Source organism: Ochlerotatus camptorhynchus, unplaced genomic scaffold, assembly GCF_037179485.1.
Source record: "Ochlerotatus camptorhynchus isolate MF236.1 unplaced genomic scaffold, CSIRO-AGI_Acam_v1.1 ptg000112l, whole genome shotgun sequence".
Taxonomy (NCBI): domain Eukaryota; kingdom Metazoa; phylum Arthropoda; class Insecta; order Diptera; family Culicidae; genus Ochlerotatus; species Ochlerotatus camptorhynchus.
In genome coordinates, this window is record NW_027040602.1 from 27,355 (window position 1) to 45,423 (window position 18,069).

An 18,069-nucleotide genomic window follows, 5' to 3' on the forward strand; every position below is an offset into this window, starting at 1 on the left:
TTAATTAATCAATGAGACATAATTTTTTATTAAATTCATATAGAAAATGAACATTTATCTCGCCGAACTTATTGGTGTTATAAAAAGCACCAATCTATTAGTACGTTCAGACTACAGATAATTGCAACACAGAAACCACCATCAAGATAGTGCTATAACTCTGTAGTTTGAACAAAGCATATAATATCACGTTCAGACTACATTGTTGTAGCATGTTATAATAATTATCAACAAGAAAAATGTCATCAAGCTATTTGCCTTGTTAAATCAGCCATGATAGCGGCCATTTGTGGATTCTATCAACTTTGTCCTCTATAGTCTATCAGTATAACTGAATCCAAAGTGGTGCTAAAATTCGTGCAAGTAAACGCCATACAGACGACAGATCAAATGGTAGCTATGCACACTAGGGTGGTTCAAAATATTGATTTTGCTCCATCTCACTCAGTCGATTCCGTTCCAATTTGAAATTTCATCAGCTACAGCTTTGCTCAAGGACACCTATGATAATTAGTTATTATTCGAATAAGGATTTCTGAGATTCTGATTCATCAACTGCATTTTGCATTTTGCACTGTGACATAGCAGTCTGGATTGTGTGCCCTGTTGTTTTCGCCAAGTTCAGTATCCGTTCGATTTTAGAAACATGACCTTAATATCTTACTTTCTTGTGCTCTGCAGTTTATAATCTTTATCTCTGTTTAATTTGTTTTTAAGATTGACAGTGGAATTGTCAATCATCATCTGATAATATGATTTGCATTTATTAAAATGATATTTTGAATCACCCTAATGCATACACTGACGCACTGACTGTCACGTGAATTGCGATGGTGGAGAAGATCTAGTAGAGGCTAGTTGAAGGTTTTTCTCGCCTGTCTGTGGTCGCCTGTCGCTGAAATCCGAGTAGAACTCCGCGAGTGCGTCGTCACAAGATCCCTGTGGATTGATCGGGAATCGGAGTCTGGAACACCGGTGTGAGTGCACTAGAAAGAAAATCCCGCTGGAATCGAGAGTAAGGTGCGTTAGATATAGCAGCAAAGCGAGTGAGACGAGGTGCAGTAAGCGATAGAACTATATCTCTAGATTATAGAGAAAGCTGTAGTGGCTGGTATATATTTTCTAGACTTTCCTAGGGCTTAACCTTCCAAAGTCCATTGTAGAATTGAAGATTCGCGCTCATGTGATCAATTTCGAGTGTAATTTTGTTCCGAAAAACTATCGATGGTGTCATTTTATAGCACTGAAATGTTGCGTTCCCAGAGATAACAAAAAGCAGAGTCAGATGAAAAATCAATAATCACGGGGTCAACCTTCAGTTAATGGTTTTCAATGTTTTTGCCAATCGTGGCCAAAGACAATTGTTTCGAAACAAGAAGAGCATGATCGATGGTCAAATTTCTGGACTTAAGTAATTTTGAAGCAGGAAAAATATGTCATGTGACTTATCAGTCAAAACAGCTGACCATTTTTCGCTCACTCGCGGACAGACTGTCTCTTTTGCTCTGCAGCAATCAAACGAAGAGACGGTGCTTATTACTCTGGTTGCATAAGTTAGGGGAGACGATGTGAATCAAAACATTGCATGGGACCAAGTATGATGATTGTTGTTATCCTTTATTGATTTCCAATAGAAAAACAATCAAATGGTTCGGTAGCTCAATAGAGGCAGTAACGTCAACCTTGCCGATGCCGATAGCAGCCGAAGGAATTGAGTTGTAATGGATTTTCGTAGTTTGCAAATTCACCCAAGATTAAATATTAATTCGCTTTGCTTCTCGAGCGTCGTTTCCTGACGTCTTTCGGTTGGCTATAAGAAAGTTTGTTGTTTGTCTTGGATAACTATGTTTGTTATAGTCTAGTGTCAAGTAATTTTTAAACGTCCCTGTCTGTGCGCTCACGAGCCTTCTAATAAGAATAGAGTACTATTTGTTGCCTGTCTACCTGTTTGATCTGGTCTCGGTTTGAAATTGATTTGAAACATGCTTGAATGGAGAAAAAAATAGTGTTATGCGCTGTCCAGACTGTTATAACGGTTGTCAAATAATTGCATCACAAAAATCACCATCAAGATAGCGTTATAACATGTTATAACTGTATAGTCTGAACGTACTATTAGTGTTATATTCTTCACTGGCTAAACAAGCACATTCCTACATACTTATTAGTGGTCATAGATAAGTTAGACATTCTAAGTTTTCGAGCCAAAAATTTTGTGACGATTTTGTTGTAAAAGCTCAATTCTACTTACATGGTAGTCACAAACCTATTTGGCTTCAAAAATATAATAGATTTGTTATTTTTTATGGACTAACATTGAGAAAACTTAAAAGCAAAAGAAAGGGCTCGCTATCATGTGCAGGGTTCGAGTATTTTTCGCGTCATTCCCACATGTTTGCTAATACCTAGGTCATGCAACAATTATGTAAGCATACTATTAAAATTGTTCGACCCCCGTCCTCTCTATATAAAATTTAAAAAAGGTTAAATAAAATCCCCCGTCCTTGCACCTTTAGTAAAATATTGAATCGATTATATTATGCACAATTTTTTTTAACGTATAGTGTTCATCGATTCCCTTCATATCCTTTTTATTCAATTAATAACTCGACGACAAAAAAGTTTCCTGTTCCGTTTTCCTAGATTATAGCTTTTTCCATTGAACTGTTGTCGTAAATATCCAGAAGTCTAATTTAAAAAAAGTTAAGAGAAAATCGATGAATTATTTGATTTGTTAACATGCGCTAGTACAATTATTTCTGATACCCCTCTTAAGCTAGTAGACAGTAGTAAGCATCTTCCCGATAATGTTCACGTACCCCTTTTCGGGTACAAACTTTAGATGTTTGCAGAATTTGTGTAGCGTAAATGTGCCAGCACTAGTGTTCCAGTGTTTTGCCTATGGCCTAAGTAGCTCAAGTTTGCATTAAATTTTATTTACGTAGATTTATGGCAAAATATACGTTCTAACGTTGTGTTGAAATAAATTATGTAAAGAAAGAACAAAATATGGAAACCACACTTACCCTAGTCGGATTATAAAAGTAAACTAAAACATGTTGTATTTTAACTAACGTTTAATATCATGGAGCATTCTTGCTTTGCCTATTGATTACATGCATACCTCGATATAACGTAATTGCCACTTTTAATTTCCATCGTTGATTTATTTTAAATATTTACAATCAATGTTACCGACAGATTGGCGATTGTCTCATCTGTTCGATGCAGTGGCGTCGCGTCCACATGTGCAACCTGTGCACGACACAGGTGCAAACAATTAAAAAAATGCGTTTAGATTTTTATAGATTTTATGGTCACATTAAAGATGTACTTCTTTACACCAGACCACAAAAAGGGTTAAATTCAGTTGGGATGGTCTGCCTAATCCCTAGTGCACCTAAAAGCGAGCTCTTTTGGGTGGCGGGTGGCAAGTTTGTGAATGGCCAAAGCAGGCATACCAAAAGTACCACCTCATGACAGTATTCCAACGGCTGTCGCTTTCTTTTTCCTACGACAGCCTTGAGATTGAGCTATAAGCGACAGCCCACAGTGAAGCTGTTATACGACATGCAACGTTGCCGTCTTGTGCAGTACACGACAGCTCGTTCTTAGTCATGTATTTTGTTCGTTCGGCTATGACAGCCTCGGATGGTCATTCGTAACATTCCTCGTACATAAAACAAGCAGTCCGTCAAACTGCCGATTCGTTGCTGCTGGCTTTGAAATTTTTTTTGTATGTCGTAAGACTGCTACTACACTACCAGTGTGGCGCCGGAGCTCGTTCGGTTGCTATCACGTTCGTGCTGCCCATTGCAAAGTTTTCATCCGATATTTTTTTTAAAAACGCACGGTCTCCGGCGAAAAATATAAGCCTACCCGAAAAATATAAGCCTACCAAACCCCAACCCGATGTTGGCCCGACATTGACCCGACATTAACACATAATTGACCCGACATCGACCCGACATTTGGCCGACGTCGACCGTAAATTGACCTTACATTGATCCGACATCGGGCCGACATATCTGTTCGGGATCATTCTTCTGGGTTTCTTCCATACTCTACTGCCGTATATCAATTGTATATAATGTCTCGTGACAGCCTTTTCGTGACAGCCACTTGGGTAAGCTGAGGGATGTCGTCGGTTTGTGAAGGCTGTTATGACGACAGAAACATTGAGAAGCTGGTCATAAAGAAATGTATAAATACAGCCCATTCGATTCACTACGTTCCAAGCACGATGATTTTAGCAAAGCGGGTATAGATGCGACTGTTCTAATACGGCTTTCATTCGTTGGTGCGTGCGCTGTTGCCAATACACTTCGAATTCAGATCTGAACGTACGGTAGCAAGCGGTAGTAAAGCACACAAAGCAACAGTCAATTCAGGTATAAACCAACTGTCGCGAGGAGGCTGTACTTTTTGGAAGCCTGGGCCAAAGGCCTGATGTAAGCCAAGCAGACCTTCTACCATCTCTTGAAACATACCACAAATTTTCCACAATACATGGCGGTTTGCACCACTGGTTGTAATTCAAGCTTTCAGCAGTCACGCGTCAAACGGGAGCAACACGGAAACAGCAGTCTGGTACGCTTTAAGTGGACCCTACACGATTGCTTATATTGACAATAATCGTATTGTCAATACATTCTATATTGACGTCAATATATTTAGATTGACAATATTTCTGAATTCACATAATCAATATTATTGTCAATAATTCCCCTTCGCTTCAATATATTGATGCGTGTGGGGTTTGCTGTAGAGTTATCATACTTGCAGACCGGTTTGAATGTGTGAGTTTAAATTAGAAGAACATTTGTGATGTATGGGTGCCCACAGTGTGCGTTTCTCGCTGTGCACTCGGATATCTGATTGCATACAAAGAGAGTAATGGAGAAAGAGAGCGCAAAAGCCGGCTCTCACTCTCTTGTAAGTTGTGAATCTCTCAATTACCGATAGTTGCGCCGGTGCGCCTGTCAAAACTTATGAGCTTCCCCTGGTTCATTCTGATAGTGATGTTCTGATGAATAAAGAGTTGATTAATTCAAGTTCGCTACCCAGGGGACTATGAATTTTGTTTTGTATCAAAAAATGTTTTGGGAAGTGTTTGACGGATATTCTTTATTAAACTTCAGTCGAAAGAGTTAGCCTTTTGATAAAAACGAGAATTCAAGCTGAACATTGCATTAGGTCCTAAGTAAGATTGACAGATTCTCTTCGTCGACATTCTATTTGTATCTCCACGGATATGTAAATACATTCCCAAGTATTTCAGCACACAGATCGATAAAATAAGCTTTTATCTAGCATCTAAAACGACAAACACAACAAGATATGGTTATGTGCTCAAGTTATTAACGAAATAGAAAGTCGACGAAGAGAATCGATCAATATTACTTAGAACCTAATGCAATGTTCAGCTGGAATTAGTTAAGTTTTGCAATTCCTGCTACTTCGGTTAGTGTGAAAAGGGCCATACTTGTTTTGTTTATACAAAATGATAGGATCTTCAAATGTTACGTTAGGTAGTGATTAATATAGCGATGGAGAATATGTCCCTCGAATTCATGGAGCATTGAAAAATAAAACAAAAAGTAACATGTGGGGGGTAAACTATAACGAACAAAGCTTGGTGCACAGGTGAACAAATGAGGCACGCGACGCCTCTGGTTCGATGGTGTCATTACTTTGCGTACTACTAAGCACAACACGCCTTTCCCTCTATTTTTGAGTATATTTTTTTCACAAAACAGAAGGTTTTTGTGCAGATGACTACTGAATTTGTTTACCTTTCCGTACATACCGTAAGACTAGCTAAAGAGAAATAAATTGTTGAAATATTTTTAAAAATCTAACACTGCTTCTTGACCCCAAACTCGGCCTACGGATTCTCAATTAGGTCTAATGCATATCAGGAAATCATGACTTTTATAAAAACAAAACGAATAAAAAATGAGACCTACTGCGTCATTTGGGCTACTGAGATTTGACAAATCGTATGCACCGATGAATGGTAACAATTACATACTCGACTTGATACTCGATTACACTAAAAGGATTCCCACATTAGATCCTTTTGCGTTGCGTTAACGTAAATTTTGACAGTTAGACAATACATTTAGCTGTCACTTTGCTGCAACGCGTTAGATCCGGATCCTTAATAGTGACTTTTTGATCGAAGTTAATAATTTCAGATACAATTGTAATGTATTTTGAGCTTGTGTTCAAATTTTAGCTCAATTAACCCTTATTTACCTTACCAATCAGGTTAAGGGCTTGTTGTCCTATGCTATCCGAATAAGTCGTCTCCGCTCTACTCGGTCCATGGCCACACGTCGCCAGCCTCATAGTTTGCGAAGGGTCCGAAGGGCGCCTCTTTTTCTTGTTCCTGTTGGGTCGCTTTCGAGAACCATTTTCACTGCGTCGTCGTCCTGCATTCTGACGACGTGCCGTCCACCAAATTTTGCTCAATTAACCCGTTACATGTTAAAACTATAAAAACCCACACTATGTATAACGTATGGAACGAAGGTAAACCCGATTTTCGCTAGTGGGTTTTTCCAGTTTTCAGCTGTGACGACAATAGTTTCGATCATTTGTCCTCAGTCAGTGAGTATCATCCAGACAACCAGAAGTCGTATCAATGTACAGATATAATCGTAAAGTACTACATATTTATCTCAAATTGCCACCAACTTTTGTGGGTATAAGCTGTATTTTTTGCATTATATTTGATTTGTTTGAAGGTATATATGCTTACATATAATTAGAAAAACAACTTTGACATACATGCATTCTGATTGCCTGTTGACTTCTAGAGTTTTCACAATCCGTAAGCGTGGCTCCTGTTAACATTTATAAGAAATAATATCATACTTATTAACATTAGTCACCTTGGTAAATTCTGGTTTTCAAAGTGAAAAGCTGCTTTTCCATTTTCATCTCCGACTCCACTGAATGCTAATTTTAAATCTCATTTCTAGGTAACTGTTTCTGAAAACAGCCACAGCCCGCCGCACGATATTTTGAAACAGTTTCGCCGTACAACCACCAACCGAAAATGTCCGAGTACTGGCTTATATCCGCACCGGGTGACAAGACCTGTCAGCAAACCTGGGAAACGATGAACAATCTAACCAACAAGCAGAACAACCTCTGCGAGAACTTCAAGTTCCACATTCCGGATTTGAAGGTATGGCGGCTGATCATTAAGAACATCCTTTGTATTGCAATGTCTCATACTGGTTATTTCCTCTAACACTTTAGGTTGGTACACTGGACCAGCTGGTCGGTTTGTCCGACGACTTGGGCAAACTCGATGCCTACGTAGAGCAGTCGACACGCAAAATTGCCGCCTACCTAGGGGACGTTCTCGAAGATCAGCGGGATAAACTATATGAAAATCTGCAGGCAAACAACAGTAAGTATGCGTCAATGATTGGCTTTCTATTCGATGTTTGAAATCATATCTTATTGCCATCATGCGTTTTCTGACGGAAAGATTGAAAGTTGAGAGCTGACAGAACGATCATCCTTCTAGTCTAGCGAATAGGAGAGGAATTTCGATCGCACCAAACTTTCATAACTGCTGCATTCCTTGTTTCATTATTTTTTAACTGATTATTTGCTTTTTATAAAATTCATTTAATGGTTCTTTACAACAATTGGTATAAGATGATACTGCTGTTAAGTTTGAACTTGCTAAATAATCTTCTTTTCTTTTAATTTGAAAATACTTGTTCATTTTGAATTTAGTTTATTTGCAAAAGCATGACGAAGTCTAAAAGGAATCTGATTTCTGATTTTAATTATTGCATGAATCCTGAATATTTTGCACTTTTTTCCATCCTTGAACATTTCCCAAGTTCTGTACGACATATTTTCATCTTGCGTAAGCTCCACACAGTTCCATCAGATTGCTTAGGCATAGCATTAAGCTGATGAGTGCATTACAAGCAAATCATATATAACCCCAATCACGAAACAAACACAAAGGTCCCGGTCCTCCCGACGAATCTCCTCCGAATGATCCCGGAGAGATCTGTTCTACCACATCGTCGTCCTCACACCAGCAAGCGATGCTACAACGGCGGTCATGTACGGACGCCTGCAGCCATGGTACCAACTCATCCTGCTCTTATTGTTCCCAACATACCAATTTGTCGGTGTCCGGTTCAGAACGAGATACCGATTCGTCTGCATTTGTATGCGTCACATCGGGCTCGGCGCTTGATTCTCCGGTGATCGTTGAAGTCACTGGCTTAGACTGCCCACCACAGCAACAGCATCAACAGTCAGTGTCGTCAAACGGTCCGTCGTTTTTTGGTCTTAGGCAACGCAGTCACAGTAGCAATTGCCATACGCTTTCGTCGGACCCAGAACCGGAACACGATCGCGATCACGATCACGAAAGCAGCTTCGAATGGTGGTTTCATAGGCGCAAAAGCTCGCACAAATCCAGGTACTGCCATTGAAGCGAATTGCGAATCACACACCTCTTTGTCGTTCTGTTTCTATTTTGCATATCTCGTTGTGAATTCTTCTCCACTGGCTTAAAATAAGGAAATTATAAATGTGTAAATTGTTTGTGTATATTTCCTGGAGGGCTTACAGTCTTTCGATGTGCCTGGTGGATTCGTAAGCACCATGTGTGTTTTAGCTGTTCGTTGCCATTGTTGCAATTCATCACATGTAATGTACATGAAATTTCATCACGACCAAAAGTATACAGCATTTATAAACCTAGCGTTCAGAATCATAACTAGTGACTTTCGATAACTTGACTAAGTAATTTTAATTAAATACTAGCTGGTTACCCCCGGCTTTGCTCTGGAAAATGTAATGCATTAATATACTCACTCACTTACTTCTCACCCTACCACTGCTCACATCCTGGCTTATCATTTACTTACCCACACACTCATAGTGTCATTCTTACTTTCCCTTCACCATTCTTAGCATTTTGTGAATTAGATTGATTAGGTCGCACTATAGTAAGCCTTATGATTCCGAACGCTAGAAATAATTATGTTCTAGTAGACTTATTATTCTCGACTTTGTTACACTTCTTAAATTGTATATTTGTTTGATAAAAAGTTTTCAAAGATTAATTTCCTTTTAGTTCATTTATCACCAAAAACAATGACACCATGTACATACAAATACCTATACAAAGTAGAATAACGGTTATTAACTATGGAGCGAATTTGTTTGTTCTTTAAGGTGATACTCTAAGGAAGCCTTAGCGTGAAAATACAAAAGCACAAATATCGGCTTCCACAAAAGATATAATTATGAAATTGCTACTCCTTGGTTGCTGCGCTACAACAAACAGAGAGTGGCAATTTTCTAATTATGTTTTGTTGAAGTTGACATTTGTGCTTTTGAAGTTTGACACTAAGGCTTCCATAGAGTTTCACCTTAAGGGCAAATAAAATCTTTAGGAATGCCCCGGAGAATTTCAAGGTAATTCTGTAAAGACTACCATGGACCTTGTGACGAAAACTTCAGGTGAATTCAATCAAGAATTCCAAGTGAGTTATTTGTAGAATTGCATGACAATTCTGAGAAGATTTCCATAGGGATTGTAAAGAGAAGTTCGGGAAAAAAATTACTGGACAATTTCAAAGGAACTCTAAACAGATTTGAAAGTAAATTCTGAGGATAATTTCATAGAAATAATTAAAATTCTAAGGGAAATTTTGACCACAATTTCAAGAAAATTATGTCATGAACTCCAATGGAATGCTGACATGCATTTCCAGAGAAGAAGCATCTGAATCTTAAGATAAACCCAATTAGAATATCAGTTGTCAGTATTGCAGAATTTCATGGATAATTTCGACTGAATTAATATGAATAGTACATTAGAAATTTTGAGGAAAATGTCATCAAATTTTCAGAGGATATTTCATTTTCATTTTCATTTTGCAGCGTTTGGTGGGGCAATGGGAGCGCAAGTCAATTCAAAGCCGAGGATAAAGGAAGGGTAATGGCTGAATAGTCTATGCGGACCACTTGAACGCCATGGGAAAAGGAAGGGATTGAAGAGGTCGGTTATTGGGGGGTTTTGAGGAAATGACGCATAGTACTAGATTTGTGTTGCAAAATGTAAAGAAACCGAAAATCCAGCTCCCACTGACTCATCCTTTCACATATATACCAAATTGATATTTTAAAGCAACCATCATAATAAACAGACAATATATGAAAAGGCTAGTTGCCTCCCTAAGCGGACCCCCCGAATCCTAACTCTTTTGTTAATCTACTTAATGTTATTAGGCTGTCTAAATTTTCTTATTTAAGTTCGTTTGATGATTATGATATCTCATTAGTCTAATTTAATAAATAATTGAAATCTCTAATTCTCGTGTTTCAAGTAATTTTGACTTTGATCTATATTTATTATATCTTAGATCGACCCAGGTGACACCTTCAAGTGACTAAAATGCTTCACTTTGAATATAATTTCCTAGCTGATTTTTAAATTATATAGGGTATATGCTCCAACTACACTAACGTTTCCACTATGCCACCCCACAAAATTACGTATGAATATGTCACAATAGAAGCACCCCACAGTGGAAATCCCGAGCCATAGTTCAAACACCTATCCCAAACCAAAACGAAGCATATATAAGATTAGTTACAATACCATGGTGGTGTTTAATATTGTTCCCTGAGTAATGCTTCAATGAAAACAACAATGAAAGCTTGTCATGCAAATAGAAGGAGCACCGTTGGGCACTTTCTGAAATATTTCAATAGTATAATTCCCTTGCAAACCCAAATAAATCTATCTGCGTAAAAATAAATAAAATAAGAGTGATTTGCGGCAAAACCCGCCAGTATCGCACCCAACGTCAGTGCCTATACGTAAGCGTACTACAACGCGGCTTTCAAATAAAGGAGTAACAAGTGTGATACTATCACTTCATGCTAGAACTTTGGTTCTCTTATGCAATGGTTCATCAGAGAGGGGAAGCTCAGTAATCCTCATCGCATGCTCATGACGCTATTTTGTCACGGCATGAGCCAACGATGCCGGACCTAAACCAACCGTCTCCAACGCTCCTTTATGAAGCATAAGATTAGGCCCGCCCACCAACGTCCAGGTTAAAAACTAGCCAAGGGGAGGGAATTTTCAGAGGATATTGTAAGAAAAAATCCGAAAGAATTCTGACTCGAATTTGAATTGCAGTTCTGAGCAAAAATTCCAACATGATTGAGAGAAGATTTTTCTAAGGATTGTGAGAAGAATTCCTGGTGACTTCTGATGACAATTCTAAGGAAAACTATAAAAGAATTCTGAGGAGAATTCCAATTTAATCGACTCAGGGGGTATATCCAAAGCAATTCTGAGGAGAGTTTTAAGGAAATTCAAAGGAGAATTCCAAGGAGAAACTAAAGATGACATTTTTAGAATAGATCTAAGAGTTCCAAATAATCTAATTCTGAGGATAGTGCCAAAGGAATTCTAAGAATGATTCGAAACAAACGTATGAGGAGTATTTTAAGGGAATTACCAAGAGAGTAGAGTTTCAAGGGTTTCCGAGATGAAAATTGAAAAGAAAAAAAGAGTAAACAAATAGATTCCTTTGATAATTTCAAATCAGAATTCTTAGGTAATTCTGAATTAAGTTCAAAGAAAAGCTTTACAGGAATTGTCAGATGAATCTAGAGGAAAAAGCTAAAGGAATCCGGTGAAAAATTTATACTGAATTCTGAAGATAATGTCAAGGAATGTTGAGGGAATCACGAGTGAATCGAATTTTTGGAGATTCAAGGTAATTAAGAGGACAATTCCTAGAGAATTCTAAACAAAAATCCTAGGTGACTTTCAAAGGATTTATGAAAAGAATTACATGAGAATCAAATTGTGAGGGGAGACGGTAGGCGCATCGTCCCATGCTCTGCATAGATTGGCCGCTGGCAGGGGTTATGCTGAGTATATATCAGAGAATATAACGATTTCATGGGAATCACATTGTAAAGATAGCTTCAAACGAATTATAAGGAGAATTTCATGATGATTCTTAGTATAGCTTCAAAGTAGTTCCGGTTAGTATTCCAAGATAAAACCGCAGAGTGTTCCTAGAAAATTCAGTGCTGAAATCAAAGGCAATGATTAAAAGAATTGCATGGAGCTTCTGGAATAATTCTGAGTAGAAAGTCCTAGAAAATTCTGTAGGATACACCAATCCGTCTGGCAATTTTTCAGGACAATTTTGAAGAAAACTTATGGAGAGAAATTATTACAAATTCAAAGAGAATGGTAGAACGAATTCCAAGAGTTTTCTGGAGATTATTATAAGATACGAAAATTATGCAAGGATCCCAACACCATTCTTGAGAATATTTTATAAAATATTTTTGAAGAGTTTCAAAGAATTATCAAGATAATCCAAACATTAAACAAAATCTCATAATATTGGGAATTCGTTACGTATTTTCTTAAAATACGTTTACATTTGGACAACATTATGCAACGTTAGTATGTTCCCGAAATATAGTAGAATCTCAAATTGCAAATATCAGAAAATATTATTTTTTTCAGACGGATAATCCTCTAATCAATGCAATCATTGGCATTTCAATCCATTTTTTTTTCCGTACTGTTTTATTTGACTAAGTCAAAATTGTTGATGTCCTTCTTTAATTGTATAAAGTTGTACAGTTAGCAGTGTGTTGAACTGAAATTCAAATCAATCATTAATTCATTATGTGTTATTGTTGAATTGAAAGTTGTACTCATTGTGTTTGTAAAGAGCTGTTCAAACAACCGTGGCTCAACGATTGGCAACACTAGATTCATCCTTCATGTAGGAATATCTCACCGCGCTCGAACGAGTCTCGTCCATCGTCAGTCGTTATGTGTCTTATGTTGTTTATTCATTGCGAGTTTGTTGTCAATCATAACGAGATGAACCTTTGTAAACCGTTCGAAACTCGCCTATTTCGTTGTGTACCATTAGGAGCCGCTCATCCAGTCACATATGTGGCGGTACAACTGGTGGAAGTCTGCCAATCCGGTCCTCACCGGTAAGCAGTTGTTGTGGCAGCCAAGGACGATCCAGTCCGGAAACAATGGAACAGGAAATTTATGGTACAACTGCGATCGCTACTACGACCAATACTACCACGTCTACTACTACTACTAGTGCATCAGTTAGGAATGGTGCGATGCCATCCCTGTATGGTCCGATTAGCCCAGGTCAGACACCTGGTTCACATTCTCTGTTTCTTCTCTGTTATGTTACACTGTATACTATATATGAATACTTTTTTCTAGAACTATTTCTTCCTCTACTACGATACACCTCTGCACTCACCGTTCCGATTTGGGTCCTACCTTGAGTTACACCATTTTTGTCTCACCCACCAGCTCTAAACTCTCTATATGCACATTCTTGCTTTCAGGACTCTTCTGCAAATATATGCAAACATGATTTCCCAAACTCAACTCCCTTATCCTCTGTAGTTTCCATCACAAACTGTAGTACTGATCCGATAGATGTGTCCATTGAGTTGCACGCGAATCCATATTCCTGTTCTCTTATTGATCGATTTGTATTTTGTTTCGTCTTCAGTTGATCAGCTTTGGTTATGTTTCCGTTTTCTTTCGTTGAAAGCAGTTGAAAGTTGGCAGCAAGTGATCAGTTTATATTTTTAGCAAAAGTGAGTCAAAGCTGAGACAGTCCCTACGCTTTAAAAATGTGTGCCGAAATTGTTTCTTCATAAAATCGTCTTTTCCTTGAATATATTTGACCAGTTTTCCAGCAGCTTGATTATAATCATGATGAATTTATGTTTTTGCCTTCCACTAGATGACCTGATCACCTACATCACCCGTTTCCAATGGGATCTGGCCAAGTACCCAACCAAGCAATCACTACGGAACATTGCCGACATCATCTCGAAACAGGTTGGCCAGATTGATGCGGATCTGAAAACCAAATCCGCTGCCTACAATAACCTGAAGGGCAACCTGCAGAATCTGGAGAAGAAGCAGACGTAAGCGATAGTGATGGATGTGTGTGAATTTTTGAATCCAATAATCATTTCATTGCAGAGGAAGCTTGCTGACTCGTAATTTGGCGGATCTTGTCAAGCGTGAGCACTTCATCCTAGACTCAGAATACTTGACCACTTTGCTAGTGATCGTGCCCAAGTAAATTTCCGTGACATTTTTATTTCACAATGGTATGCTAAAATTCAACACTTCACAGACAAATGGTCAACGACTGGAACACCAACTACGAGAAAATCACCGACATGATCGTGCCTCGTTCCTCGCAGATAATCACGCAGGACAATGACTACGCGCTGTGTACGGTTACGCTATTCAAGAAGGTCGTGGACGAGTTCAAACTGCACGCCCGTGAGCGTAAGTTCGTGGTCCGTGAGTTCACTTACAACGAGGAGGAGCTGGCGGCCGGCAAGAACGAAATTACCAAACTGGTGACGGACAAGAAAAAACAATTTGTAAGTGCATTGTGTTCGATTTAGAGAAAAAGCTTGGTTAATATTTGCGTTTCATTCTGGGTTTTGAATAGGGTCCCCTGGTCAGATGGCTGAAGGTCAACTTTAGTGAATGCTTCTGTGCATGGGTCCACGTAAAAGCCCTCCGTGTGTTCGTAGAATCGGTGCTAAGGTATTTGACTGGTTTATGCAATACTTTGCCGATAAATTACATTCTAGTTATTTTGATTGCTGTCCTGTAGATACGGTTTGCCAGTCAATTTCCAAGCCATCCTAATTCACCCCAACAAGAAGAACACCAAACGTCTGCGGGACGTTCTGATGCAGCTGTATGGTCACCTGGATGGATCGGCGGCGTCCTCCGGTGGAAATGCTGATGTAAGTACTATAAACATTTCAGTCGACAAGCTTAGGGGAAACGGGGGGCAGTTGGGTGATCCACAACTTGTCTAGTTTCTCCAAACTCTAGGATATGAAATTTATCTGATTGTTTCTCTTTCATTTCAGAATGTTGACATTCCCGGCCTTGGTTTCGGACAATCGGAATATTTTCCGTACGTGTACTACAAGCTGAACATTGACATGGTCGATAACAAGGTCTAAGTTGCATCCACGTAGCGTACACATCCCGGTCCATCCCAACTACGACAAGTCTAGTGGCGTGTGTGAAAAAGAGAGAGAGATACAAATGGAAAACAACAACAGCATGTCTGTCGTCGTCAGCTGCATTGTTTATCAATCATCTTCGCCCGTCCCGTGTTCCCCTGTTCCCAAAATTTCAACGTTCAGCTGAGCTATGCATGCACGGATATAAGAAACCCTGGTGGTGCCCCGGAAGATATCCCAACGGAACACAATTATGTAAAAACAAACCGCAAATCAAAATTCCCAACTATTGACTACTTTCTGTCATTCTGTTTAACTGTTGATTATTTTACCTATTATTGATTGTAATTTAAGTAGATTATTACAAGCATAGGATAACTAAAATTTTGTTAAGGATGATTACTGATAATTATTGATTTTTTTTGTGTAAGAAGAAAGCGAGAATCGAGCGAGAAAAGTTGTTTTTAAAAACCGGATCTATTTTTACCGTTCCAGAAAATACATTATACTTACCGAAAAAAAAACCTAACAATAGCAAAGCACAACTCTGTGAGGGAAAAATAAAAGATCAAAATACTAGATTTTACTAGACACAGAAAAAAATGGATGGATTTTGTTGCGTTCCTTGTTGGTCGGTTAACTTACAGCGCAAATTTCGTGGTCAACAGAGAGAAAGTCACCCGTCGTTAGCATTAGTCATGAGGATGGCTTGTCCAAGCCAAGTATTATCGCCATGCATCGTCAGTCGTCAGTGAAGGTTGAAATAAAGCGTTGAAAAACTTTTCGTTGTACATATGGTTCGGATAACGTACTTTTTTTTTTGTTCGTGGAAAATGATGAAACTATCTATTGTTATTGACACTTGAGAGAATACACTACAGAGTATAACTAAAAATAAACGGATTAATCTTAAACAGTGTTGAACAATAAACTACCGAAAAACAAAGTCTAGAAAACGGCGTATGTGTGTATATTTAAATCAAATATATATTATCAAATGGATTGAGAAAGTGTAACTCTGCTGCAGAATCAGTTAATGCAAATTATTTGTGTAAATAAAATTTGAAACCATTCCAAAAGCGGTTGTCGAGAGGTATCATTACTTGATTTTGCTGTTCCCTGTGTTGAAATAAACATTCAAATAATCAGAATGTAGGGCTAATGTCCTCAATGTCTGCCTAAGTGGCCCATTCAAAATGTTCGATGGAAAGCATTTTTTGGCAATAGGGGAAATGGCTCTAATGTTGGCCTATGGATCTGGGGGTTATTCCGAGAGTCGAAGTGAGAAAAGTCACGTCGTGGTGACGTGACTTTTCATTTGATTTGCACAGAGGAGGTGACTTTTCTCACTTCACTAGTGACAAAAGTCACTTCGACTCTCTGAATAACCCGCTAAGCTTGGGCCCATCGCTAAAAATCTGCTGTTTATCAATTTTATCTAGATGAGCGCATCATTGGGACGGTACTAATGGATATTTTTGGTCGTTATTGAACATTTAGTCGGTTGCTGAATTTATGTATGGGTCCAAATTAGGGGCATTTAGGCCGACATTACATCCATTTCCCCTATATCCAAAAATGTAAGAACAGGAGATTTTTATCGATGGACCCATTCTTTAGATTTATATGTCAACGTTATGACATTTCCCTTATGTGGTCTGCTTTTGACTTACATCCAATAAGGCTTATTCTGCGTCGCAAGTGAGGGGACAATAGCGCGGAATAGGCCTCAATATTATTTTAGCGTACCGATTTTTAACAAGAGAGATGGTTGCTATCGAGAGATTGTGAAAACAATCAGTGGTTTTATTACGGCCAATTGCGTAGTCTCATATCATCGAAGATTCGGATAGGATCTTGCTAGACTCAATTTTGTAGAACGCCCATGATTTTAGTAGATTTGAAAAGGCTTACACGCAATTTTAAAACTACCCAATTCCCATTCACCCAGATCGGTTAAAATTGGGTAAACTGTGTTGGGAATGACAAGTTGAAAAATTGACAACATCGACATGAATCTGATCAACGTTGTTCATTTGTCAACTTGTTATTCTCAACATAGTTTACCCATTTTTGGGTAGATTCAGTTTTGACCAATCTGTGTCGTTTTGGAATAGCGTGTACGAATCTGCCTTGTTTCGAGGTTAGTACCCCATTTGGCATAAATGCGGAAAAAAAGCATTTTATCATTTTATCGAATGGTGCATTCTGGGAAGTGGTTTTATTAAGTCCGTTCTGGGGAATGGTTTTCTGAGGAATTGTACATTCTGGGGAATGGCTTTCGGGGGAATGTCATACAATCACGCCAATATATTCTATTCTTAAACAATTGCTTGATTAAGCAATTTGAAAAATCCCTGAGAATTCCAGGTTTTTCCGGTAAAATAAAATTCTATGATGATTCTAGGTTTTCCAGGTTTTTTTTTCGATTAAAAATAAGTCTAAAATCCGAGAGATGAAAACAAGCCTTCGGCTAAAAATCTCTAAAATAAAAAAAAAAAAAGTCTAAAATCCTTAAACAAATAAAAATAATTATCAAAAATGTCGATCCACTTATTCGTCATTAAGTGACTAATTACGTGACAGGATCGATTAAAAGCATCACTAAAATATCATTTTCTGTCACTTTGTGTTGAATCAAGTGACTGGACACTTTTTTGTCGTTATCACAGAAAAGTATTTTTTTTTTTTTTTTTTTTTTAATCTTTATTTTAGAGATTTTTAGCCTGAGGCTAGTTCATCTCTTATCACAGAAAAGTAATGCTCGTACTAGATGGTAGAATAGTGAGGTTCATAACCGGCTTCTCTTTTTTGTCATATAGTGGACACAGGATACTGCAGAAATCTAAGTTGACAGAGCATGCAAACCAAATTTCCATGAAAAAACGTACCTTTGTGAATTTAATTCCGGTTTATTGCGTTTTTGTTTCAATACGGAATTAGTTACGAATAGACCATGCTTTAGCATCTCGAGAC

General features: G+C 38.2%; 2 protein-coding genes across 3 annotated transcripts; both read left to right on the forward strand.

Annotated features, from left to right (window-relative positions):
* Positions 1-843: 843 nt before the first annotated feature.
* LOC135699573 (V-type proton ATPase subunit C-like) lies at positions 844-16,172 on the forward strand. 2 transcript variants are annotated; one of them, XM_065219844.1, is made up of 9 exons: positions 844-1,020; positions 6,990-7,198; positions 7,273-7,426; positions 13,833-14,019; positions 14,078-14,176; positions 14,235-14,490; positions 14,562-14,659; positions 14,730-14,865; positions 14,995-16,172. In XM_065219844.1, exons 2-9 carry the CDS (start codon positions 7,067-7,069, stop codon positions 15,088-15,090), a joined length of 1,158 nt encoding a protein of 385 aa, XP_065075916.1. In that variant the 5' UTR covers positions 844-1,020; positions 6,990-7,066; the 3' UTR covers positions 15,091-16,172. The 2 variants fall into 2 exon arrangements, with proteins under 2 accessions (XP_065075916.1, XP_065075917.1); XM_065219845.1 differs by having other exon boundaries at positions 845-977.
* Positions 7,908-13,362, forward strand: LOC135699575 (uncharacterized). Its single transcript, XM_065219846.1, has 3 exons — positions 7,908-8,467; positions 12,981-13,219; positions 13,298-13,362. Exons 1-3 carry the CDS (start codon positions 8,085-8,087, stop codon positions 13,360-13,362), a joined length of 687 nt encoding a protein of 228 aa, XP_065075918.1. The 5' UTR covers positions 7,908-8,084.
* Positions 16,173-18,069: the final 1,897 nt, after the last annotated feature.

What these genes read in the sequence shown, in the direction of transcription:
- LOC135699573 (XM_065219844.1), top strand. Translation starts at nt 7,067, where the DNA reads ATGTCCGAGTACTGGCTTATATCCGCACCGGGTGACAAGACCTGTCAG. An exon ending in TTGCTAGTGATCGTGCCCAA is followed by an intron (nt 14,177 to 14,234) that starts GTAAATTTCCGT and finishes AACACTTCACAG; the next exon opens with ACAAATGGTCAACGACTGGA. An exon ending in CCTCCGGTGGAAATGCTGAT is followed by an intron (nt 14,866 to 14,994) that starts GTAAGTACTATA and finishes CTTTCATTTCAG; the next exon opens with AATGTTGACATTCCCGGCCT.
- LOC135699575 (XM_065219846.1), top strand. Translation starts at nt 8,085, where the DNA reads ATGCTACAACGGCGGTCATGTACGGACGCCTGCAGCCATGGTACCAAC. An exon ending in AAAAGCTCGCACAAATCCAG is followed by an intron (nt 8,468 to 12,980) that starts GTACTGCCATTG and finishes GTGTACCATTAG; the next exon opens with GAGCCGCTCATCCAGTCACA. An exon ending in GTATGGTCCGATTAGCCCAG is followed by an intron (nt 13,220 to 13,297) that starts GTCAGACACCTG and finishes ACTTTTTTCTAG; the next exon opens with AACTATTTCTTCCTCTACTA.